The sequence below is a fragment of the Neltuma alba genome, unplaced genomic scaffold, assembly GCF_004799145.2.
Source record: "Neltuma alba isolate B1F8T4 unplaced genomic scaffold, ASM479914v2 tig00013014_pilon, whole genome shotgun sequence".
Taxonomy (NCBI): Eukaryota; Viridiplantae; Streptophyta; class Magnoliopsida; order Fabales; family Fabaceae; genus Neltuma; species Neltuma alba.
Genome location: NW_021637362.1, coordinates 186,580 through 213,335, shown reverse-complemented (window position 1 = coordinate 213,335; position 26,756 = coordinate 186,580). Strand labels below are relative to the sequence as shown.

General features: G+C 33.5%; 2 protein-coding genes, 1 non-coding gene and 1 pseudogene across 3 annotated transcripts; all 4 read left to right on the top strand.

Annotated features, from left to right (window-relative positions):
- The first annotated feature begins 6,178 nt into the window (after nucleotides 1–6,178).
- Nucleotides 6,179–10,641, top strand: LOC114733551 (probable plastid-lipid-associated protein 10, chloroplastic). Its single transcript, XM_028921025.1, has 9 exons — nucleotides 6,179–6,273; nucleotides 6,973–7,124; nucleotides 7,215–7,328; nucleotides 7,493–7,627; nucleotides 7,967–8,062; nucleotides 8,735–8,815; nucleotides 9,613–9,699; nucleotides 9,949–10,004; nucleotides 10,094–10,641. Exons 2-9 carry the CDS (start codon nucleotides 6,975–6,977, stop codon nucleotides 10,206–10,208), a joined length of 834 nt encoding a protein of 277 aa, XP_028776858.1. The 5' UTR covers nucleotides 6,179–6,273; nucleotides 6,973–6,974; the 3' UTR covers nucleotides 10,209–10,641.
- Nucleotides 10,642–13,627: 2,986 nt separating this feature from the next.
- Nucleotides 13,628–16,711, top strand: LOC114733528 (uncharacterized). The gene is made up of 5 exons (XM_028921000.1): nucleotides 13,628–13,727; nucleotides 14,183–14,231; nucleotides 14,702–14,853; nucleotides 15,258–15,394; nucleotides 16,302–16,711. Exons 3-5 carry the CDS (start codon nucleotides 14,709–14,711, stop codon nucleotides 16,470–16,472), a joined length of 453 nt encoding a protein of 150 aa, XP_028776833.1. The 5' UTR covers nucleotides 13,628–13,727; nucleotides 14,183–14,231; nucleotides 14,702–14,708; the 3' UTR covers nucleotides 16,473–16,711.
- A 5,896-nt stretch (nucleotides 16,712–22,607) lies between these two features.
- TRNAE-CUC (transfer RNA glutamic acid (anticodon CUC)) lies at nucleotides 22,608–22,680 on the top strand. The gene has a single exon. It is a non-coding gene; the product is annotated as a tRNA-Glu (tRNA).
- A 1,273-nt stretch (nucleotides 22,681–23,953) lies between these two features.
- LOC114733560 (uncharacterized) lies at nucleotides 23,954–26,379 on the top strand (annotated as a pseudogene).
- Nucleotides 26,380–26,756: the final 377 nt, after the last annotated feature.

Sequence of the window (26,756 nt, the reverse complement as noted above, 5' to 3'; positions counted from 1 at the left end):
ATATTTATATTTCATAACAACTGTACATAACTCATGTTTCACACTAAAAGTGAAAATAAGTGAAAGAATTTTAATCAAAGTCCAGTACAATTTTAGGGATAAAAATTATTTTTTTTAATTTTTATCTTTTAAATTATTATGAATGTGAATGTGAATTAGGCTTAATGAACGCTTCAATAAACCAGAGGCTCACTTCAGGCAATTTAAAAGACATGCTTTCTTTTCATAGGCTTTTGAATAAACTTTCATATCAACCCAGATTATTAACAGGTCCAAATTCAGCGGAAATAATATAATTCATACACATAGAAAACAAATGTTAAACAAAATTAATTTGTTGTTAAGGTAATATTAAACTAAATTTATAATTCATAATACATAACATGTGAATGATTGACTTGTTTTATTACTGGAAAGATGCATTTTACTCAAAAATAAAAATACATTACGTGTTGTTTGCCAACATAAAAGGCTTAGCATCGATAATAAAACTTGATATTATATTAATCTTGATCCTTAATATAAGAGCTAGTTGAATAATTTGAATGGATTAAGAAAACTAGTTAAGTTAATTATTTGTAATAAATAGGTACTACCTCTAGTTCTTAATATAAGAGTTAATTGATTAATTTGAGTAGATTAAAGAAACTAGTTAAGGTAGTTATTTGTAATAAATATGTATTGTTTTTTCTAAAATATTCTTACTAATCAAGTGTATTGGCTAAAATTACTATTAATACCATTACAAGGAATATCTTCAAAAAAAAAAGAAGGATAAAATAAGAGGCAAAATAAATTAAAATCTTATACTCCTCCAGTCCCTAATATATGACCCAATTGTTGAGTTAGTTTTGGTCTTAAATATAAGACACATTTTTTATATTTATCAGTTTTCTCTAAATTACCCCTATGATACTCCTTCAACTATAATCAAGTAAAAGAGGGAGATGAGATATTAAGAAAAATGATTACTACCTCTAGTCCTTAATATAAGACCCTGTTTGACTTTTATTTTGGTCCTAAATATAAGACCTCAATCCACCTTATCTCTCATATTTATACATTTTTTTTTCAAAGTAACCCTTTTAATAATGATAGTTCTAGTCAATACACTTGATTAGTAAGGATATTTTAGGAAAGATAACACCTATTTATGACAAATAACTAATTCAACTTACTTTCTTAATCTCCTCAAATTAGTCAACTGGCTCTTATAATTAGGACCGGAGGTAGTATGATGTTTTAGGAAAAATGTGTCACATTTTTTATAATTAATTAACTTACCTAACTTATTTAATCTAATTAGTTAAATAGGTCTTATATTAAGGATATGAGGAGTAATTAAGATTTAAATGAGTTTTTATTAAAAACCTGGAGAAAGTACAGTCGAAGACATTTCTAAGCAAAACAAACTGTGCAACTATAGTCTCAGAAATACTAGATTAGTAGCAGCCGTTGCCTCGAACGAGACAAAATTTCACAGCAGCAAGCTTCCATTCAGCTTCAGATCACTGTTCGTGTGCAAAGGATCAAACCGATGATATTCAAAATCATATCAGGAAATATGTGATGTTGCACTGTTCAAATTTTATCCTCCATTAAACTACTTTTTTTTTTATTTTAAAAAAGGGAAAAAGACAGAAAAATGTACCTTTAATTTCATAAACCCAGAAACGTCCGCTGAATTCAGGAAATCCCATTTTGGTACCATGAGACCAAATTGGGATTAATATGTGAAAGGAAAAGACCACATTGCCCTTCATTTTAAATATTATTTTTAAAATATCACAGCCCTACTGGCCGGCCGGTCACCGGACCTCCGGCGGCGGCGGTCACCGGAGCTCCGGCGACCAGCCGACAATTGGTCACCGGAGCTCCGTCGGTCGGAATTTTTTTTTTTGAAAATTTTTACAACTTCAATATAACGGTTAACAACTTTTGTAATGCGATTAACAACTTCAGTATAACAATTAACAACAGCTTTTCTGGGAAATTTAACAAACTCCGGCGACCGGAAACAATTATTTTGAAAATTTTTACAACTTCAATATAACCATTAACAACTTTTGTAATGCCATTCACAACTTCAATATAGCAATTAACAACAAGTTTTCTGAGAAATTCAATAAACTCCGGCGACCGGAAACAATTTTTTTGAAAATTTTTACAACTTCAATATAACGATTAACAACTTTTGTACTGCTATTAACAACTTCAGTATAGCAATTAACAACAGCTTTTCTGGGAAATTCAACAAACTCCGGCGACCAAAAACAATTTTTTGAAAATTTTTACAACTTCAGTATAACGGTTAACAACTTTTGTAACCCTATTAACAACTTCAGTATAGCGGTTAACAACAAGTTTTTGAGTTATATAATTTTTCAAAAAAATCTGTTGTTAACTGCTATACTGAAGTTGTTAATAGTGTTACAAAAGTTGTTAACCGCTATATTGAAGTTGTAAAAATTTTCAAAAAAATTATTTCCGGTCGCCGGAGTTTGTTGAATTTCCCAGAAAACTTGTTGTTAATTGCTATATTGAAGTTGTTAATAGCATTATAAAATTTGTTAATCGTTATATTAAAGTTGTAAAAATTTTCAACTTCAGTACAACGTTAACAATTACGTTTTTTTGAAAATTTTTACAACTCCAATATAACGGTTAACAACTTTGATATAGCAGTTAACAACAAGTTTTTAAATTCAAAAAGTGACATTTTTATAACTTCAGTAATGCCTTTAACAAACTCAAAAACCTGTTGTTAACCGCTATACTGAAGTTGTTAATAGGCTTACAAAAGTTGTTAACCGCTATATTGAAGTTGTAAAAATTTTCAAAAAAATTATTTCCGGTCGCTGGAGTTTGTTGAATTTCCCAGAAAACTTGTTGTTAATTGCTATATTGAAGTTGTTAATAGCATTATAAAAGTTGTTAATCGTTATATTGAAGTTGTAAAAATTTCAACTTCAGTACAACGTTAACAATTACGTTTTTTTAAAAATTTTTACAACTCCAATATAACGGTTAACAACTTTGATATAGCAGTTAACAACAAGTTTTTAAATTCAAAAAGTGACATTTTTATAACTTCAGTAATGCCTTTAACAAACTCAAAAACCTGTTGTTAACCGCTATACTGAAGTTGTTAATAGGCTTACAAAAGTTGTTAACCGCTATATTGAAGTTGTAAAAATTTTCAAAAAAACTATTTCCGGTCGCCGGAGTTTGTTGAATTTCCCAGAAAACTTGTTGTTAATTGCTATATTGAAGTTGTTAATAGCATTATAAAAGTTGTTAATCGTTATATTGAAGTTGTAAAAATTTTCAACTTCAGTACAACGTTAACAATTACGTTTTTTTGAAAATTTTTACAACTCCAATATAACGGTTAACAACTTTGATATAGCAGTTAACAACAAGTTTTTAAATTCAAAAAGTGACATTTTTATAACTTCAGTAATGCCTTTAACAAACTCAAAAAACCTGTTGTTAACCGCTATACTGAAGTTGTTAATAGGCTTACAAAAGTTGTTAACCGCTATATTGAAGTTGTAAAAATTTTCAAAAAAACTATTTCCGGTCGCCGGAGTTTGTTGAATTTCCCAGAAAACTTGTTGTTAATTGCTATATTGAAGTTGTTAATAGCATTATAAAAGTTGTTAATCGTTATATTGAAGTTGTAAAAATTTTCAACTTCAGTACAACGTTAACAATTACGTTTTTTTTGAAAATTTTTACAACTCCAATATAACGGTTAACAACTTTGATATAGCAGTTAACAACAAGTTTTTAAATTCAAAAAGTGACATTTTTATAACTTCAGTAATGCCTTTAACAAACTCAAAAACCTGTTGTTAACCGCTATACTGAAGTTGTTAATAGGCTTACAAAAGTTGTTAACCGCTATATTGAAGTTGTAAAAATTTTCAAAAAAATTATTTCCGGTCGCCGGAGTTTGTTGAATTTCCCAGAAAACTTGTTGTTAATTGCTATATTGAAGTTGTTAATAGCATTATAAAAGTTGTTAATCGTTATATTGAAGTTGTAAAAATTTTCAACTTCAGTATAACGTTAACAATTACGTTTTTTTGAAAATTTTTACAACTCCAATATAACGGTTAACAACTTTGATATAGCAGTAACAACAAGTTTTTAAATTCAAAAAGTGACATTTTTATAACTTCAGTAATGCCTTTAACAAACTCAAAAACTTGTTGTTAACCACTATACTGAAGTTGTTAATAGGCTTACAAAAGTTGTTAATCGTTATATTGAAGTTGTAAAAATTTTCAAAAAATTATTTCCGGTCACCGGAGTTGGTTGTTGTTAATTGCTATATTGAAGTTGTTAATAGCAGTACAAAAGTTGTTAACCGTTATATTGAAGTTGTAAAAATTTTCAAAAAAATTGTTTCCGGTCGCCGAAGTTTATTGAATTTTCCAGAAAACCTGTTGTTAATTGCTATATTGAAGTTGTGAATGGCATTACAAAAGTTGTTAACGGTTATATTGAAGTTGTAAAAATTTTCAAAATAATTGTTTCCGGTCGCCGGAGTTTGTTGAATTTCCTAGAAAAGCTGTTGTTAATTGTTATATTGAAGTTGTTAATCACATTACAAAAGTTGTTAACCGTTATATTGAAGTTGTAAAAATTTTCAAAAAAAAAATTCCGACCGACGGAGCTCCGGTGACCAATTGTCGGATGGTCGCCGGAGCTCCGGTGACCGCCGCCGCCGGAGGTCCGGTGACCGGCCGGCCAGTAGGGCTGTGATATTTTAAAAATAATATTTAAAATGAAGGGCAATGTGGTCTTTTCCTTTCACATATTAATCCCAATTTGGTCTCATGGTACCAAAATGGGATTTTCTGAATTCAGCGGACGTTTCTGGGTTTATGAAATTAAAGGTGCATTTTTCTGTCTTTTTCCCTTTAAAAAAAGGCTTATTTTGGGACACCTAATGGACAATCCTTTTGGTGAATATTGGCAAGAAAAAAGATTCAAGTCACACAAAAACAAAATGACATATTATTAAGGTATTAATTACAATTCAATATATTATTAAAATATATTGCAATGTAAATAATATATCAATAAATATTATACAATCAAAAATAAAATTGTAATTTTTTATCTAAATTTTTATTCAATTTTTGTCTATTTGATTTTTGAAAAAATACATAATTAATAGGGGTTAATATAATCATTAATTCCTCAAATTTGTCTTTATTTTAATTTTGATCTTTCAAATTTCAAACCATAAATTCTTATCCCTCAAAGTCAATGAGTAAAATGATCCAAACTTTTATTAAGTTATAAGAACCAATATTTTAAATAAAAAAAATTGAAGGATCAAAACCTACTATTTAAAATTTAAAAAACCAAAACTAAAATGAAACTAAATATAAGAAAAAATATATTAACCTAATAACAGAACTCATATTTTTGGTGTCCACCACATACATACAATTTAATTTTAATAAAATTCCATTCATGTAATCCGCAAGGAGAAGGAGAAGTGTTCATCCTAAATATAAATCATTTATAGTTACTTTTTTTTTGACCTAGAATTACTTGCACTACTTTCAATTCTAATTATAAGAATTAGTTAACTAATTTGAGGAAATTAAAAAAATAAATTAAGTTAATTATTTGTAATAAATATGTGTTGTCTTTTCTAAAATATTCTTACTAATCAAGTGTGTTGGCTAGAACTACTATTATTAGAAAGACAAAAAATATGCATAAATATAAAAAGCAAAATAAATTAAAGTTTTAAGATTAAAATAAAAATTAAATAAGATCCTATATTTAAACATAATTACTCGTATTAAATACGATTTGAGGCTGACAAGCAGAAAACTGGAAGGGATTTTTGTTTTTTTGGGCCCCCGGGAGGGGCGGGGCGGTGGAGATCCGACTTTTTTTTTTTTTTTTGGATTTCTCCTCCGGTATCCCAGGGAAATAGGCGTCTTTCAGCCGTGACAACGTCCCCAGACTAATCCGGATCGAGGGCTTGCAAGGAACCTTTCGGTCGGCGCCCTCTGGCCCCTCAGGGTGCTGCATTCCCACAGCTCGAACTCGAGACCTGTGGAGATCCGACTTTGATCATCAACATAACGGCTAGCGATGTGTCGAAGCGAACTTCCTTTCGTCCACCCATGTGAGGTCCACAAGTCACGACCACAACCACTCGTGGATTCGGGGGCGAGCCACTGTGGTTACCCCCAGAAACTTCGTGGAACTTCAGTAATAAACAATCACTCGCAAAAGGTACTTCGATTTTTGTTCTTATTTCACTTTTTAATTGTGGATTTCCTCTTCAATTTTGGATCGTTATGATTGCTGTGTACATTACTATTCTGATTTAGATTCCGAATACTGAGATAGCCAATCGTACGGGCTGAAATGCTCAGACAAACTGATAACTTCACTTTTCTCATTCCTTGCCGAATTGAATGTAGCAATTTGAATTAATCATGAAAATTTGAAGTTTGCCCCGACCCGAAGAAAAGAAAGGGTTCTTTATTCACTTGACCTTTTTATGGTATGCCCAAGAAATTGGAGTCGAATTAACATAGATTCGATATCTTGAATTTTGTGTCAAGATTTCCTTATTTATTTCTGAAGATGAGCCGACTATAGGAGCCGATTCATTCATATAATGGAAACAATACAGCTTCAGTCCTGTATTGTATAACGTTGGCTATAGGCCTACACGGACAGCAATTATTTTGATTTTTTTCGTGTGATAGAATTACGGTCATTATAAAATTCGAGCTCCGGAAAGTGAGAACCTTGTATTGTAAAATTTGCAGCTTTGGTACATGTTTTTACAGACTCCAGAACCTTATTTGTTGAGGTGTAGATTCTGTCAACATGCGAGCCGGAGAAGTTCATTTGCTCTAACGCAGATTTAGGTCGCTGGCTTTCGCAGTAACAGGCTATTGGAATTGTTTATCATCAATGCAGGAATGAGCTTGGCTTTCTCTTCACCTGCTTATTATCCACGTTCTGGAAAGACGTCCAATGGCCAGGTTAGGCCAGTCTTTGGTACCACCAGGAAATTCTTCATGCCTAAAATGTTTGCATGTTCGGCATCAATAGCCACCCCAGACACTCAGGTTGGCCTTATATTATTTGTTCCACAGTTTCTATTTTAGTTTCAACTCCTTTTTTTGTTTCATCATAGTCGGCAATGTTTGGGATTGTAGGCATATGAAATTGAGTTAGAGGACAAGAAGCACATACTTTTAAGTGCTATCCAGGAGACACAAAGGGGACTCTCCACAACTGCTGAGCAACGCTCTTCCATTGAGGAGTCTCTGGTCTGTTGTTTATTTTCTTTGTTCCCTTCTTCATTATGATCTATGTCAGCCTTCCTCTTAATCTAAATTCTTTGCTAGATATTGTGGGGACCATTTAGGATGAAAACCACAAAGGAAAATGAAGTTGGTTAATATAAAATTTTCTTGGTATATGCATTTGGCAGGTGAATGTGGAGACGTACAACATGGGCGAGCCAATTGATTTGGTAAAATTGAATGGAACATGGCGCCTGCAGTATACTTCTGCCCCTGATGTGCTCGTTCTTCTGGAAGCTGCTGCTAGACTTCCTTTCTTTCAAGTATTAATAATGAAATTTAGTATCTTTCAGTCAAGTCTTGGGAGTTCTTTCTTTCTTCTGACTGAATACTCTGCCTGCAATGTCTTTTCTAATTATAAAAAACTGTTTCCATTAACCATTAAGTAGATGAGGGTTCAAATAAAATTACCTTTTATCTTCTGCATTTATTGGATGACGTTTGAACTTGTCAGTACTTGGTAGTCGGTAGTGCCTTGCTGCATCAGGATTCTGTAAAATAAGGTCATGTAGGACTGTGTTAATGTTTTTTCCTTTGTTCTATGTCCTTTAATGTCGATCTCTTAGCATTTTATTAATCTCCTTGCTACTCTGTTGTGATAGGTTGGACAGATCTTTCAGAAATTTGAATGTCAAGATCAGACTAATGGAGGTATTATTCGCAACATTGTCCGGTGGAGTATTCCAAATTTGCTGGAGGTAAAAACAATTCCTTCCTTTGGTTTACCCTGTCTTTGTCAACAGGCTTTAACTCGGATATGAATACAAGCTCTGCAATTCAAAACTCAAGTTGCAATTTTTTGTTTCTCTCAAACTATAACTATGACACTTCTCTTCTTAATATCCTCTTCCATTTCCACTATATCATGGACTAACTTCCTAGATTGGACTCCTCAAGTGATTATGAAATATGCAGACCTTGAGTTAAAGATGGCTAAGTAACTTGTCATTTCTATTCCCGTTACTTTTGATAATTTCTCACTGGGACCATGCTTTTTGACCTCTCGAAATATGTAAGAGAAGGAATCCTATTTGTATTGCTTTTTTCAGTAATAAGATAACCAGAATTTTATACCAGAAATATTTGGAAACTTCAAGACATATTAGTTGTCTGCAAACTGGAATGACGTTTCAAATGCATACTGTTAGGGTGTTTCCAAGTCGGTTAGAAATTTGAGAAAATTCTCCTTGATCTTGGCATTCTAAAGCTTCTTCCATTTAGCTTTTTCCAGCATTACATTTTCCATATTACCGTACCAATTGGCCTAAGCTTGATAGATGAGCAAAGAAAATTGCATGAAATGCTTGAGCTGTGGTGCTGCACCCTTGAACCCATTTTAATAAAAATTTCTTGCCCTTTCCCATATGCAGGACCAAGAAGGTGCCACATTGCTTGTATCTGCCAAGTTTTCTGCTGTATCTGCACGTAATATCTATCTTCAGTTTCAAGAGGTAATAAGTCTGAATTCCAGGAGCTTGCTTTCTACAATATTTGAGAAATAAACCCTCTCAAACAGAAACTATTTGTCATTATTTCATGATAAATATATGCATGCTTTTTTCCGTCTTAATTACATATTTCTCCATAAGTTAGATCATACTTCAACTTTAACTTCTTTTTTTGTGCATAGATTTTGCCTTATCTATCAAAAGTGATTTTACTCTTTTAGCATAAACTAAAGATTAAAGCTCTATTATATAATGATGGTGATGCTGAGGTACTAATTGCCGGAACAAATGGACTTCTTGTTCAGGTTGAAGAAATGGGCATCCATCTCAGTTTTTTATTTTTCTATTTTCTTGAAGACTAACTCAAATGATTTCATAGTGAAATGGGTAGTGCAGATAACTTGCACATACAAGAAATACTTATAAAGACATGCTATCTGAAGGCTCAAGGGGAAAAAATTTAAAAGACCAAAAGTTTATCTCTGACAGCTATTGAGTGGCAGAACCATATTTTTTAATAGTGATTCAACGGTTAATATTTTGGCAAACTCTCCTCTGCCCCATGGTTAGATGGCATTCAGTGCATGCATCTAATTTAATTTCTTGAAGGAAGTTTTAAAGCTTAATATATATGCATAGTTTAACATAAACTGACAAGATACACGTGGAGATGATGTTGTCCTCAAAATTCATATTAGCATCATCTATGACACAGAAGAAAAGACTCTTCCACTATTGATATTTATTGTAAGTGATATCTTCTTCTATTATCAGTGTTTTATGTTACCCAATATTCGCAGATCACACTCCAAGATATAATTATTAGCGAGGAGCTACAGGCTGCAATAGCTCCAGCAATACTACCACGGTCTTTTATAAGCTTGCAGGTAATGGATTCAACATTAAGCAGCTGTATTTGGTTTTTCTACTTCATACTAGCATTCAAGATCTCATTGACATTCATTAAATTATTCATGAAGCAGCGTCTGTTAAAAAAATCTGGTGACTCACCTTTTTTGGGTGAAAGACTCACTTTTTATATGAATGAATGAAGTTTTGTGTGCACTCGCACGCAAGCTGTTACTTACAGACTTCTTTTTATTTTTTAATTATGTTATGTATACATGCCTGTGCAGATATTACAATTCCTCCGTACTTTCAAAGCTCAAATCCCCGTACGGGACCCTGGAAGGTATGTAATGTGCTATTCTAGTAAGGGAAAAAAACAAGTATCATGGGACAAGTCTAATAACACTGGGTTGTTTTTATTTGGAATTATAGGCAATCAGTAGGAGGGCTATATTATCTATCTTATTTGGATAATAATTTGCTTTTGGGTCGTGCGGTTGGTGGAGGAGGAGTATTTGTGTTTACCAGAGCCCAATCTCTTTACTGATGAGCAATAGTTGCAATAATTGGAAACTGTTCTCAGCAAGCCAATATTTATGCAAGTAGCAAAGCAATACGGAGAGCAAGTAATCAATTCTTCTGGCAAACTGGCAGAGGCTTATATGCCCAGAATTATTGATGTTTTCTTATCCTTGCATCAAGTATCTCAGTCGTGGTAAATATTCCATTTTAACGGCCAGTGAACTATGTTTTGCTCTGTGTTTCTCTTAAGAAAAAGGTTCGATTTTTATTTTATTATGCTGCTTCATAAAAATTGCAGGTAACTTAACAGCCCTTTTTTGTTCGTTGAATCCTCACACATTCATCAAAATAACATGTATAATCCACATTTAATTGGGAGGTTGAGGGCTTCTATCATTTGTTTGAGGGTCTCATTCTAGCGAAATCATATGGTTGAGTAATGAATAACTTGCCGGTTCTGTGCCTCTTCTTTTTGTTTTTTTGTTTTTGGGGGGGGGGGGGGGAAGAGGATAAAGAAAGTTTTCTTTCTCCATCATTGTTTTTCTTCCCAAAAAATATTTATTATCCCCCTCCTAAATATAAAAGCTATTTAAAATCTCAATTTGGTTTTAAATATAATACCTCAATTTACTTTGTCTTTCATATTTATTTATTTTTCTCCTTATTATAATGGATCAACAAGTTAATTCACACAAACTAAGAAATGATAGTTATATCATTAAATGTGTTCCTAAAGTATAAAGTTTTTCAAAACTACCCTTCTAGCAAATTTAGAGGGTGTTTGGATAAAACCAAACTATGATTTAAGGAATAGCTTTTGAAAAATAGATTTTGGGAGAATAGATTTTAAGAAAAAGTGATTATTAAAAAATACCCATAATCATATGAAACTCATCTTAAAATATTAAGACTTCATCATAAATACATAAAAATCTTTAAAAACATTAAAAAAAATTAAAGGTAACATCCAAATTAAATTATTGAAAAATAAAAAATTCACCTAGACTAGACCAGACCAGACTAGTCCTTGTGGTCTGATCACTTGGTCCGAAACCCAGTCCAACCTAATCAACTAGTCTGGTCTAATCTATTCTAATTTCATTATATAGTTTATTTGGACTGGACTAGATCGAACTACTTCAGGTTAGATTGGACTGTATTGGATCACCGGGTTTTTGCACACCCCTAATCTTAGAGTCTACACTTGAACATGTACAAGCGATTGGATGCATTATGCTATTTTGCCTCTTCGAGTTATCTTGTTATAACTCATTTGAATGATTTTCGCCTACTGTTTTTTATGAGATATCTGTATGAATATGAAGTGTATAATTAGGTTTTGAGTTTCGAAGTAAAAATTCTGAGTCAATTTATTAGTCTGTGGTAAAAAATTGGCTTGTAACTTATAAAATTGTAGGTTTGAATCTCGCTACTGACACGAGAATTTTGTTAGTGAACAATCTGCAAGCTTTCTTTGATTATGAAGGCATGTTGTAATGATGAACTTTTAAAATGCAACTTATCTAAACTTTTTGTACCAAAAAAAAAATTGGAGTCAGGTTTCCTTTCCATCCTTCAAGCTTAAAGAACCCTTGAATGAGCTTTGGATATCATTACTTTTGAGTTTCAAGCACATTCATCTATTCTGATATGATTCAATTGATCAATGGTCTTAGATCCTTGAAAATAATATTTTATTTTAGAAGATCTAATCTTAACTCGCGAGTGAATCTGGGTAAGTGGAGTAAATTAATGTGCTACAGTTAAGGACTTCACGTCAAGGGAATGGGTTGCCGTTCTGCTTTGATGGCGTCTGATCTTCATCAATTATTACTCACCTATTGATAACAACGTCACTGTCATCACCATTCCTGTTTTGAGTTTCAGATTCAGATTGAGGCTCCTTCTCCAACACACTCCAACTTGTTATTCATGGAGGGATTAATTCCAGTTTTTTGGGCGGAAACAATCTGCAAACTGGAGGGAACAAAGTGCAAATATTTTTTCCCCCCATACTTGGTCTCCATTGTGGTCGACTCATCGTATACATGAAAGTTTTTATACTTTTATCTGGAAGAATCCATATATACGGTTTGGGTCCCAAATTTGCCAAACCGGGATTAAGAAACCATGGTTTTAGACTCAAATGATGGTTTCAAAAAAAGTAAATCCATTCTGTTTTTGGTTCAAATTAGAGAATATAATTGTGCCTGTTAGAATAAGTTTCAATGATAATAAACAAGGAAAAAATTATTAATAACCCTGTTGACCCTTCATAATAAAGATTAAAATTTTCTTCTAAATAACCCCTTTAATAAGGGTTTGGGGGAGTAATTGTATATTAAAATGTTTTCATTCTAATACATATTATTAACAATAGTATTTTAAAGAAAAATAATACATATTTGTTTGCCTAGACCAGTCCATCAATCTGGTGGACCAAGTCTAATCCAACCCAATCTCGGTTCATTACTAGACTGAATCAGACCACAGACTGCCAAACCCAGTCTGACCAAAAATCAGATCGGACTTCAGGTTGGGCTTTGGTTCTGTCCAGCCTGTGCACTGTAGCCTTACCTAAGATTATAAAGAAGATAACAATGTCGGGCCTGTTTGGATGCTCTGAAACCGTGGTTTCAGAAGCACTTTTCTGCAAAACGAGGTAACCTCCTCTACATATTTACTTCGTAATCCGTAAAAGCACTTCTGAAACCATGGTTTTGTTTTTATCCAAACACTCCCGTCATTGTCAACACCATACCTGTTTTTATAATGTAACTTCAAGACATTATTGTTTTAGACATGTAATCACGTGGATATAAATTGATCAATATTCTCAAAGAATCTTTTTTTTAATATTTAAAAACGATAATTACCACCGTACTTAACACTAGTTGTTAGTATTAATAAGTTATAGGAATAATACAATATTTTTAGCTACATATTTGGATACGCTCATCATTCATGTATAAATTTCATTACCAGGACTGTTACAAATAAGTTCCACCTAAAAGGGGTTTTTACTGTAATAAATGTTAAATTTTGGGAACTGATATGTGAGTTCCCTTTTTCATTATTTTATTTAAATGACACTATCACCAACGTGACCCTTGCTCTTTCTGTTTGTCCTTTAGCCAAATAACGAAAACCCAGTGCAAGTTGTAATTTTTTTTTCTTTTCCATTTTTTTAATATTTTCTTGTCTTTTGGTCGTTTGAGAGAGAGGGGACGAGATCAACAGTAACAACAGAATCAACATACGTCCTCAGCCACTGCCTACCACAAATGGAGTTTTCAAGTTTCAACACTTCATAATATTTCAGAAAATTAATTTTTGCTTTCTTAAAATAAGATTAAATAAATTTCAAAGGGGAAAAATATGACGTAATAAATAATCAGAATGTGAGAACAAAAACAAATCAATACTTCACCCACCGTCCATTGCGTAAGAAGAAATCATTTCACGAGTACCAAACTCAGCTGGAAACTCCGAAGTCCAAAGCTCACCGCTTTCTCTGATTTCCGCCGTCTGCTTCTGGAAGCACGTACGTCCTCTGGATTCCTCCAATTTACATAGCTTCAGTGTACAAACTATAAACAACACCTGAAAATTTGTGTTTCTTGTGATAATCGTAGTATTTTCTCGAGGAAAGTAGAGGACTTCGAGTTCGTTCGATTAGAAACTAACATGGGTTTCTTCTCGGATTCTTGTTTGGTGATTCTCTTTGGTTTCGTTTGTTTGCCTTTTCTACTTCGTTTATAGTATTTTCGAGATTCTTTCTATGCAGATTTCTAATGACCAATAATTGTGATGAAGAGGATTCTTTGTCGAGCGAAAATCTATTTGGAAGGCTGCCTGATCATTTGTTGATAGAAATTTTCGTTAGAGTCCCAGTTAAAGACTGGCCACAGATATCTTGTGTTAAAAAGCACTGGGCCAGTCTTTTTCGTCGTGAATGCTTGTGGCAGGCAGCTTTAGCTAAGAATTTTCCTTTGGCAGATCAAGCTCGAAGATGGCCTGGGCCTATTCCTCGAGGTTTAAGCAGGAGGTAGCATTTTTCTAATTCAATACTTTCCTTTTGACACATTACAACCACATCGAACATCTGGAATTATTTAACATCTCAAAGCCAGTTTTATTTTATGAAGACTGAGTTATTTGATTACTGCTTGACAAAATGCTTCAGCGAATCTCGCTTCCACAAGTATATATGATGCTTTGATACCGTTTGTCCTAAACAATAATAATATTGACAATTATCTATACATCTGTCATTGCTATTTTTTACAATATTCATATCATAGTATGTAGAATTCGGTTCTTACTTCTTGCAGTTACTCAGACAGGATGACTGTATTTCTGTAATGACTTCTGTCAGAATCAAATACTCATTTGCAGACAAAAAATTTATAGCTTTATATGTTATTTTTGATATTTAAAGTAATCTAAGCTCCCCAGTTCTATGCATTTAGGATATGCAAAGCATGTGTTTCTGACATTGTCTTCATATCGTTTCAGGAGATTTATGGCCTTTTATATAAGTAAACAAATATTTGCTTTGGACAGTGAGGTAGATGAGATTGTTGGCCATGTTTATCTATTTTTGAAAGAGCAGCTTGAACTTCCAACTATGCCACCTCACAGCGGAATACTTCATGGAACCATTATTGGTGTGGCCTCTCTGCTTTCATTTTGTCTTCTTTTTTGGTATTCAAGGCCTGTGCATCATCGGATTGCATTTATAATAAACACTAACATAGTCAAAATAAAGAACATATATTAAAATTTTCTGTCATTAACTGTTTTTCAACTAAACTGTTTTCTGATCTTAACTGCTTCTTTATTGTTGATTTCCTTTTGCTTTTGAATGCCTATTCCACACGATGCAACAGATCTTTGTGCATATATATAGACTCTAATCAAATTAAATCTATACGGTAATAACGTTGATCTTTTTCCAGAACTGCGAGTTAAACCAACCAAGCCCTGTCAAGCCTTTTTGTATGATGTCGTCTAGCTGACATTTGTTAATGCCTTGTATAATTCTTTGTAAAAATTACTTGGCTATTTACAGATCAGTTCATTGCTTGTGGGAAATCAAGAGACTCAGCCCATGAGCTTGCGTCACTAATATGGCTAGCTGTTCTAGACAATTTGGAGGAAAATGAGCGCACATTTGCCTTACTTAAACGTCTAGCCCAGGAGGGGGATGTAAGTGTTGCTTTTACTACTATACCTGCTGATTTTTTATTTATTTATTTTTAAGTATGGCTATTTGATTGAATTAGATCTAAATATTATTGGGTTCAATTAGGGGTAGCTCTCCTAAAGACCTTTTTTTTTTTTTTTTTTTTGGGTGCGTCTACACGGACCTGAACTCAGGACCTCATGTTTAAGCAGTCAAAACCTCTTCCACTAAGACCAATGGCCGTTTTCTCCTAGAATTTCCCTTTCTTTCCTCGCTAGCCTTATCTTTTGGAAGCTACCTGGATGCATGACCTAGTTGAAGAAAACGAGTCTTGTTTTAAGAGCTGTACTGATTTTATTTTTCAAAAAAGGGTATATTTCAAAGAAAAAAATTTCAGTTCTGCTGATTCTACTATTCAACCTGGTAAAGTGATCGCTTTTGAGAAAGCCTGAGACGTAAATCTAGTGTTAGCTGTTGCCTATTCAGAGTATATTAATACGTTGTGTTATTTCCAACTTCATCACACACACACACACACACACACAGAAGCGTTGATATGCAGATGTTCTTGCTAAGAATAATCATGATGCTAATATAACTCCCATGTATGTTGACTCCGTTGTTCTAGTCTGTGCAGCTCAATATGCACGTGAAAGGAGATAAGACTCACAAATCTACTCTCCTGATTTGTATCAAGCTTTTGCTTGCTGTTCCCAATTGAAAAAATAAAAAGAGTACCTTGTGTTATTGGAACCTTGCGATAAAATGCTCTGCACAGAACCATCCAATTCCATGAGAGAATCTAATTTTGATAAGAAGAGCGTACATGTTGGTCTTACAAAATATTCTTCCCACGAGGCTAATAAAACCAATCTTTTTGTTCCTCATCGAGAATCTGAATATTAGTTTTATTTTTGGGTTTACTTTCAGCAGGTTTTTCTGCCATATCCATACACTAGATCAGTCAAAGTCCAATGGAGGGTGTTTGAGAAGCTATTCACTGATTTCCGTGATTGCTTCAACCATGTAGATTACTATGATACTTTAGCATGTGCCAAGAGCAGGTTTCAGCCAATACCACCTACTTGGTTGGGATTCTAACGACGGCTAATCTATAGCTCCTTTCAAGTTTCAGCCATTAAAGTGAAGTTTGCCAAGCCTTGGGAGATTAGGACTGAGCAAAACCATGAGAGAAACTAGATTCGACTGTGGCATTTATAAGACTATCCTTCAATCATTGAATGTAATAATTTTATTATATAACGTCATGGTATAGATGTTTTGTTCTATTAATAGGTTCATTTCATTTGTGAAATTGTACATCTTCAAATTTTCTGTAAGACTTTGATTATTAGAAACTATTCTATTATATGCCCCCGCCTTCTGAAAGTAGGTTGACCTAAGATTTCTCAGATCTACCCCCCAACCAAAAAAAAACACTATTACGGGATTACTTTAGATTAAGCTTCATTGAAAATACATTGTTATTTTCATTTAACTAGTACAAGACACGTGCGATGCACAGGTGTAATATGGTCTGTTACTATATAAAAAATTAAATGAAAGTAAAATGGTTAGCCATTTAAAAGATATTGGATGCAATAGTGTCATATCATAATATGACAGTTAATAATTACAAAAGAAAAATATAATATTTGGGTCTGATCTAATATTGTCTTAGTTAACAATTACAGGGGAAGATGTATAGACAAAGAAAAGCTAATGCATGTAAGCATATTGCTCTTATTTAATATACAACTAAAACATTTATCCCAATGACTTTTTTTTCTTGAGAGTAATTGCCAGTTTTTTATTAGTCCAGATATACAAATGTATTGATATTTATTGTATTAAATTGACGATAAATATATAATAAAAAACTGCTGACGTTTCCAGAATTTGTGATTATAGCTGTTCCTATAATTTATCAATTTATACCATAGTTTAAATATTATGTGGCATATTAATACAAATAAAATATATTCCCCACATGCTAATTCGGATTTCAAAGTATCTTGGAGTCTGATATATCCGCATCCTTAACTTCCCAATAATTTGAATATGAATATACCTTATATTTAGTTGGTAAGTATATTGCTTTTATTTAATAGACAACTTAAATATTTATCCCAATGACTTTTTTTTTCTTGATAGTAATTGGCAGTTTTTTATTAGTCTAGATATACAAATGCATTGGTATTTATTGTATTAAATTGCTGATAAAAATATTTTAAAAAAACTGCCCCACCTTTCCGGATTTTATAATTATAGCACTCCCTATAATTTATCAATTTATAAATTAACCGATAAATATATTTTAAAAAAAATGCCATGCCTTTCCGGATTTGTGATTATATCTCTTTCTATAATTTATCGATTTATAAATCAATTTTAATAATAAGTGGGTAGTTTAAATATTTAGTGGCACAACCACTTGTTTAATGTATATAGTAAACAGTTATAAGCACGATTCGATAAATATATCCCAATATCCTCATAACCAATTTATTTTAGGAAATTACTGATAAATATATAATAAAAAACTTCACATGTTTCCAGATTTTGTTACTATAGCTCCTCCTATATTTCAGGTGAATATATAATAGTTTAAATATTATGTGGCATATTAATAGAAATAAAATATATTCCCCACATCCTAATTCAGATTTCAAAGTATATTTAAGGATTCACAAGTTAACTCGCAAGGTAACGGTGTAAAACTGAACTGGGATATGCATCCAAAAATTATCAAAATTACATTATATTAAGCAACGTTTAGTTTTTTGTTAAATTTAAACTGTTTGTTTATCAAACAATAAACTCTGTTTGTTGATAAAATTATCAATTTTGTAGAAAGAAAAAAATCTATTTCTTTCTACTTCTACTTAGGTAATATGAAAACCGAACATTTTCAAGAACTCCCAAGTCATATATATCAATGAAGATTACCACATTATTGTTGTTTGAAATGGGAAATGTGCTAAGCAAGGCAATTAAAGAGGGAAAAACTAAATTGGGATATGTATTATGTAATATGGGCACCAAATCATAGTCTTGCCAATCCAAGCACATAAACATAAACATAGAAAACCAAACAAAGTCTAAACCAACATTAAAAGGCTAAAGTATTCAAGAACAACAAAATAGACATAATGTAAGATTGAACAGAAGACACAAGCACAATGTTTAATCTTCAACGATCAACTTCTGTTTTGCCTTCCCATGATGACGTAAAACCGCTAAGCTATCGTCTTTATTGTTTCCTTCACCATCAACCTCCACATCAGGACCTTGCTCACTCACCTCGAGCTTCGAAGATACATAAGCATTTTCTCCAATATCACCCTTGGATGGGAGCCCAACAATAGTCTCATGCTGAACGTTAGCCTCCATAGCAAGATTCTGAGATGGCATCTTCTCTACTATTAACTTTTGATAGGAATGAATTATATCCTTATCACCGGTTAAGCGCACCGCGATACATGTGTTTGAATACGCCTTTACATAATCCTCAAGAACACGCATTTTAAATAAGTATCTCTTCCAAGTGAGGGGCTCTAAGATGCTTGCTGGGATTCCATCTCCATCACCAACCTAAACATACATCAAGAAATCTATTAATAAATAATATCCCACAAGAACATATCAACACTTGAATAAATATATTAATATAGATATACCCCTTCATCACCAAACTGTTTAAGATCCCTCGTCTCTGATGCAGAACAACCAACCATCCTAAAAAACTCTCTATCAAATATGACAATGCTGCAAGATCCACTCTCATCTATAACCTCACAAGTAACCATATACCTATGATAACAACTTAAACCAATAGGAACAAAGTGTCATGCAAGTCCCTCAAACATTCAGAAGTATAACATATGGTACTAAAAGCACTACCTTAGTACTACCGCCTTAATAATGGAAGCACGCTTCTCACAAAAAACCCCTCCCCATCGGGCACCACTTTTTTCCCACAATGCTTACAAGAGACATACATCCAACCTTTCTCAGTACGAAAGTCTACTATATCTGCTAGAATAGCGCACACACCATCCTACAAGAAATAACTAAATATTTAAATATTGAGAAGCATAATGTGAAATTGAGAGCATTATGTGAACAATGAATAATAGTAGAGAGAAATAGGAAACACACACCCCAGTTAATGAACGAAGATCAAATATCTTTCGCCTTAATTCAACAGACAGTAACTCATCAGCAACACTCATTGTTGACTGGGGAGCAATCCTAGTCGGAACTTGCCCCATATCGACACCTTTCACCTTCAACCTGCACCAAGCGAGGTTGTCACCACTTGCTTCCAAAATTATAAGCAATATATTGGCTTTACATAAATCGTGCGCATTAGTCATCACACTATATAAAATTAATACATAATCGAATGTAGAAAAAAATCTTAGTACTTTATAGATGAAAAATTGAATCACAAAACCATACTTTGACATGAAATGTTCCACTTCAGGAATAGAGGGATGGATGAAGATTCTTGAAGAATACATAGAGTTTGAGATTCTCCTCTTGGCTAAAATCACAACACAAACACGTTAGACCCATTGAGGATAAAATTAATTATAAGATTATTCAAAATATATTAACCATACATTTAAACTCTTTAATTTTACATAGCTGGATAATGACAACAACAGAACTGGATATATCCCCTGCTATGAATTGGAGAATCTCATCTGCAAAATCCCCCCAGAGTGTGCACTAAAGCTTCTCCATTCTAAAAAACATAAACAACATAGATGTCATCGGAAGTGTATTTAGCAAAGATGAATAACACAAAACATGTGGCCACACATTAGGGATACAACTTCCATGCATATCCATTGTCCATCAGTTCCACATTAACTCTGTGCTGAGTTTGGCCATTGATATTGCACTCCTCCTTCTCTCCAATAGCGAATAACATCCCGATGGTATCTGCACAACAGGAAACGCATTAATTCACTTAACATAACCCATAAATGGGATCAGAATAAGACAAACATCAACATAACACACAGACCAGTCAAGTAGTGATCATCAGACTGATTTGACAAGATATGGGCAAAGGAACGGAAGGAAAATCCAAACTGATGAATACGATCATCTTCCGAAAGGGGACGGACTGTCGTGGAATACATGAAGTTCATTTGATATGGGTGATTAGTTGTCCTATACCACCCATAATTCGGTGTAACTATGAAGTAGGAAATAACACAAAGCTTTCCTTCTGTAAAGTTATTCAGATGACAAGTAATGGAGGGACTCTTAACCAAAGCATGTATGTTATCACCTTGTACACACAGGAAGCATTGATTTATACCACATGTTGGGAAAGGGAATGATACTAAAGCATTACTCACATCCTCATTTCGAAGGAGCATCTCAATGGAGAAGAGTTCTTCATGGGAATAGCTGCCAGGCATGGTCCACAGACGAACTACACGAATTTTAATTTGCCAATTCTGCCTGCTAGGATTAAGGGAACGAATTGCATCAAAAATAGGAGCCATAACACCTATAATCACAAAATCCTGACTGACACTATCAACAATAGGAGAAGAACATGAAGGAACATTGGAATGGTGCTCACGCTTTTATGAGCAGATACTACATCAGATAATCGTCAAGGCAAGCATCATACAACATGGGCATGATCTGGATATGAGACCACATCACGAACATGGGTTTCAGAAACATGCTGTCAAATGAAACTGAACAATGCATGATGGTGCCCAAGGGCTTACTCGTATTTTTGGTTTATTAATAATTGATAATAAATAAAAGATACAATTATATGATTTTATGAGGGATTTCTTGTAGAAGATTGCATTTAAATATATAATGATAAAAACTGCCACGCAAAATCCGGATTTTGTGATTATATCCACACGTTTCAGGATTTATGTTTGGTTAAAAAAAAAATTGACAAAGGTGGGATTTTTTTTAAAAAGAACATTTATATGATTTTATGAGGGATTTCTTGTAGAAGATTGCATTTAAATATATAACGATAAAAATGACCACGCAAAATCCAGATTTTGTGATTATACCCACACGTTTCTGGATTTAGTTTGGTTTATTAATAATTAATTAAAGATACAATTATATGATTTTATTGGGGATTTCTTTTAGAAAAATTGCATTTAAATATTTAAATATATAATAAAAAACTGCCGCAATCATATAAATCACGATCAGATAAATATATCCCAATATCCTCCTAACCAATTTATTTTAGGAAATTGCTGATAAATATATAATAAAAAACTGCTGATAAATAGTTAAAAAAATAGTTAACAAAGGTGGGTTTTTTTTTAAAAGGACATTTATCTACCCTTAGACGATGCCACGTGTTGTCTTGTTAGCTACTCATGTGTTGTACTCTACTTTTATATATTAATAGATAATTGCGAGTTTTGAAAGAGGGAAAATTCAAATAACTTCCCTTCATTATGATCTATTTGCAGACATACTCTTCAATGTAAAATTGGATATGCGCTTTCCAGCAAATACACAAGTATCTCATTCGAAGTTCTCTTCAAATTTTAGCAATAAAAAAATGATAACTTTGATTTTTTAAAATAAGATCCAAGAAAAATCTCTGAAATGTTTGTAGAAATGTGATGATTCATGATTTTTCATTTTTCTTAATGTCAAATGAGGTTTTTATGTTAAGAAGAAATAATAAATATTTTATTTATAAGCCATTGTAGGCATTTTATTCTTGCATTTTTTCTTTAACATGTATGCCATAAATTGTCAAGTATTTATATTTATTTTTTTAATATCTTTTTGACGAGTTGGCTTGCTGATTATACATATAAAAGGATACATATATATATACATATATATATATATAAACATATATGCCTGTACTATATCCTATAATCTAAAAAATTATTGTGTCACATGTTATATGTACACTTGATTCTATGTACTAAATGAAGAACATTTGAATTAATTTTTCATATTTATAAAATTATATAAATCAATATAATAATATATAAAGTTTATAACAAAGTTATATAGATGTTATGAATATTACGGTTCTTTTTTAGACTTGCATGCACAAACTTGTATATACTTTTGAAGAAAGAGGATGTAGTTTCTCAACCCAATGAGCATGGATTCCATGAGATTAATGATTTTCTATTGCTTGATGATTAATCGAATTTTATAATTTTTAATAACTAATGGGCTGGAAGCATCCATCAGCATTCCGTTGTAGTCTAGTCGGTTAGGATACTCGGCTCTCACCCGAGAGACCCGGGTTCGATTCCCGGCAACGGAACATTTTATTTTTATTCGTTCGCGCTAAACTCCTGGACCAGTCCGTCATTATGAGGTTTGACGGAGGTCAAAAACATAATTTCAGCCTCATTTACACGAATCAAAATCACTTTTTCGCGGCTTTCTCAATGCCTGACTGACAATATTCTCTGTACGATAACACTGTCTCCTCCTGTGACACTCTCTCTTTCTAGGCTTTCGCGCTCCCGTTCCCGTAAAATCCAACACGTTAATGCATCATTTTTTTTAATTCATCTTTCACAATATACTTTTTTAATTTCAAAATCAATCGTCAGCGGAAGTAATTAGCGAGCTTGAGGGCTCTCATTTATTGCATTTCTCTTCCCTCCATTTCTTCACTCTTCACTGAGCTAGCTCTTTCTCCGTTTGTCTATCTAGGGTTTCTCTCACCAAGTCTGCACTCTCTTAAGCTCCTTTTGTGTTGAGATTTCACACTGCCTACAGCTCCATTCGTCCTATGGGGCATTTCGTTTCTGCATGTACTTTTTGATCATTTATGATCTTTTTCTTTTTGGTGGATTTATTCCCCTCTCTTTTCTTCTTTTGAGACGTTTAAACGGCGACAAGTTGGTGAAGGGTGTATCGTGATCGTTATCGCTGCTTGTGATGCTTCTTGCTACTTTTCAAGAACATCAATTTTGCTGGTTGCTTTCTGCCTCATGCTGCTAGAGCAGCTGGATTCATTCACATCAATATAGAATGAATCTGCAAGTGGTCATCAGTAGTTTGGTGTTTTATAGATGTTATCTCCATTATTCGAAAGGTATGTGCTTCATCTTCTGATTCTGAGCATCATTCAAGATGCAATTTCCGGAATATTCTTGAAAGTTCAATCCCTTGATCACCGTAGTTGGGGATTTAAAAAGTACATTGTGCTTCCCCCCCCCCCAAAAAAAAGCAAATATATATGTAGAAGGAATGCCATTTTCCCATCAATTTTTTCTTCCTGATATAATAGGTCAGTAATTTCTTATATTAGTGGAGTTAAAATGTCCGAAAGTTTCCTATCAGATTTTTGGCATTACAACTTAAAATGAGTTAAGCTCTTGTGCTTCTTCGGGCCTTGTTGTTAAACATCTTGTTCAAGGTATATTTTTTTAAAGAAAAAAAATTCAAGGCAGAAGCAGAATTTGTGAGCAAAATGGGGCATTTGGGTGTACCCAGTAATTTTAGTCTATTTATTTACTCTTTTGATTTTGATGTTATTGTAGGTTTTGAACTTAAAGAAAGACCAGCATTCGGAAGTTTGGTTTGAAAAAAAATTTAGGAGAATAGTTTGTAAAGCATGGATTTTTTCAAAATCAAGAAGACAAAGAAAGCTCAGAAGGCGAATGGAGAAAATGATGTAGCGGATAAGCCAGTTTCAGAACATAGTGAGCCAAAACTTGATGACGGTGGTGATGATCAAACTAAATCAGTTAATGCAGATCTTGCTGCTGAAGCTGAGGATGACGACGATGATTTCATTACAAATGAAGTAAAGAGGAGGCTGAAGGAACTCAGAAGAAACAGTTTCATGGTATTGATTCCTGAAGAAGAACCTTGTCAAGAGGAAGATGAAGATGAGGAAGAGGAAGGAGAGTCAAGCTCTAACGAATGGAGGGATGTAGAGGCAGAAGGTCAGCGATGGTGGCGTGGTTTCGATGCTGTGTTTGAAAAATATTGTGAAAGAATGCTGTTTTTTGATCGGATGAGCACACTACAGCTTAATGAAGTTGGCAAAGGTATATTGTAACCTATTGCTCCCTCCTTACTGCATAAACATTTTCAAATACTACCTAAGTTTCTGAAGATGTACTTGGATTTTGGGTTCAGTTAGTTAACTTGGATTTTGGGTTCAGTTAGTTAAAGGCTGCCTTTTGTGTCCTAAATTTATCATTGCATGATACCATGTTCTAAGTTCATAGAATGATTGTTCTTTATCTTGCCATTCTTGAAGCAGGAAGGTAGAATTAGTTCTGATTGCTTGTTAACTGAAAAGTTTATTATTTGGAGATAGCAACCTGGATACTTCTGTTTTCTTATTAACTATATGCACTATGTGGCGCCTCTGCATCACTATTACAGGCTCCCAGTACCTTTCTTCTCCATCACCAAGATCAGCATCGAAGAAGCTGCAATCACCCCTTCGGTGTCTTTCCTTGAAAAAGCTCGAGGAAGCTGATGATGATACTGAGCATCTTCAAAAGCCTGAAAATGATCCCTACATGGATATTGAAACAGCATACGTTGGTCAGATATGCTTGACTTGGGAATCACTTCACTGTCAATACACCCAGCTGAGCCAGAAGATATCTTGGCAACCTGAAAATCCTACTTGTTACAACCACAGTGCTCAGCAGTTTCAGCAGTTCCAGGTTCTATTACAAAGGTTTATTGAGAATGAACCGTTTGAGCAGGGTCTCAGGGCTGAAGTCTATGCTCGAACAAGGAACAGTTTGCCTAAATTGCTTCAGGTTCCTAATATTCAAGGTGAGTTTTCCTCAAATCATTTTCATTCAATCAGAGTGCCATGGATATATCTGCCTTTATAAATGTTTCTAGGAAAAGTTATTTTGCTCTGAAATGTTCAACATGAGTCTGTCTCTGGTGTTCGTGGTTAGTATGGATAAGTGCTCAAACGTTTGAATCTGTTCAGGTTTGGATCAACCGTCAGCAGAAGAAGATTCGGAGATGAGAGTTCTCGCACCTGATCTTATCGGGATAATCGAACATTCCATCCTCACATTTTATCTGTTCCTGAAAAGAGACAAAAAGAAACCAAGTGGTGTCATCAATCTGTTTGGGAATCAGAACCATCTGGCAACTCCTCTACACCAGGTCCAATCTAGTCTTGAAAAGGTAAAATCAGATGCTATACCTCCAACTCCAAGTTTGCATCATATGAACAAGAACTAGTTATAGTTTTGAAGTGTTTGTTATCATATTCCTCTAGGAAAACATGACAAATTATGTCTTTTACTACTCAAGACACATGATTCAATATTTGAAAAACAATCCTCTGCATGTCATATTTTTAGTAGAAAATCTGATATCAAAGACCTAACATCTAAAGAACTGTATCCAAGTGTTATCATTTGATTAGCCTTCAATGCATGTACCGTACAATGTGAGCTTGGCCATCTGTCCGTTCAATTGTAAGACTTGTTATAGGCAATTAACTTGCTAATTGGTTAAATATTGCATTGCGTTATTGGCTTATATTCCATTATCCACTAATTCTGTGCATGAGTAGCTATTTTACAATTCCAAGGTCTGGTTTAAACTTATTCAAGAATCTGATCATGGATGATCAATTATGTAACCAAGGGAATGTCTCTAGTGTTAATTTTTACTTCTGAATGCAGAAAGCAGTGAAACTGAAAGAACTGACCAGAAAGAAGAGCTGGAAAAAGAATTCTTGGCCCCAAAAGCCTGAAGACATTCAACTATTTCTTGGTCTTATTGACGTCAAAATCATATCAAGGGTTCTCAGAATGACAAGAATCACTAAAGAACAGTTATTTTGGTGCGAAGAAAAGATGAAAAAACTAGATTTATCAAGTAGTAGGTTAGAGAGAGACCCCAGTCCTATCCTCTTCCCATGCTAATATCAATTTTAGTTTGTAAGATAAACAGCTGCTTAGAATCAGCATGTCTAGTTACTTTTTCATGCCATACACAATTGCAAATTGCCTGTTTTCAGGAACTAGAGGCAAATTTGGAGCTGTATCAACGGATAACAATTTGAAAATATTGAAGGGTTTTCTGCGTTATCCTACCTGAAATCCATAATTATGTCAACAAATCGTGGTAAAGGTTTCTTTCCTAGGTTGTGTTGTCCAACCCTTGGTGGTAAAGCATAGCTTCTGGCTTTTTGAATCTCGTGTCACAGTTGTGGTCCATTTGATAAAGATACGCTGCTCAAAACTTGTCTAACTTGTCTTAGGAGGTGTTTAGAAGAAAATTAAATTATGTTTTTAAAAGTGATTTTATATCATGATTTTAAAAGTGATTTTATGATAAACAAAATAAATGTGAGATAAATTTTATCTTGATTTGTGTAAAAGTATTTTT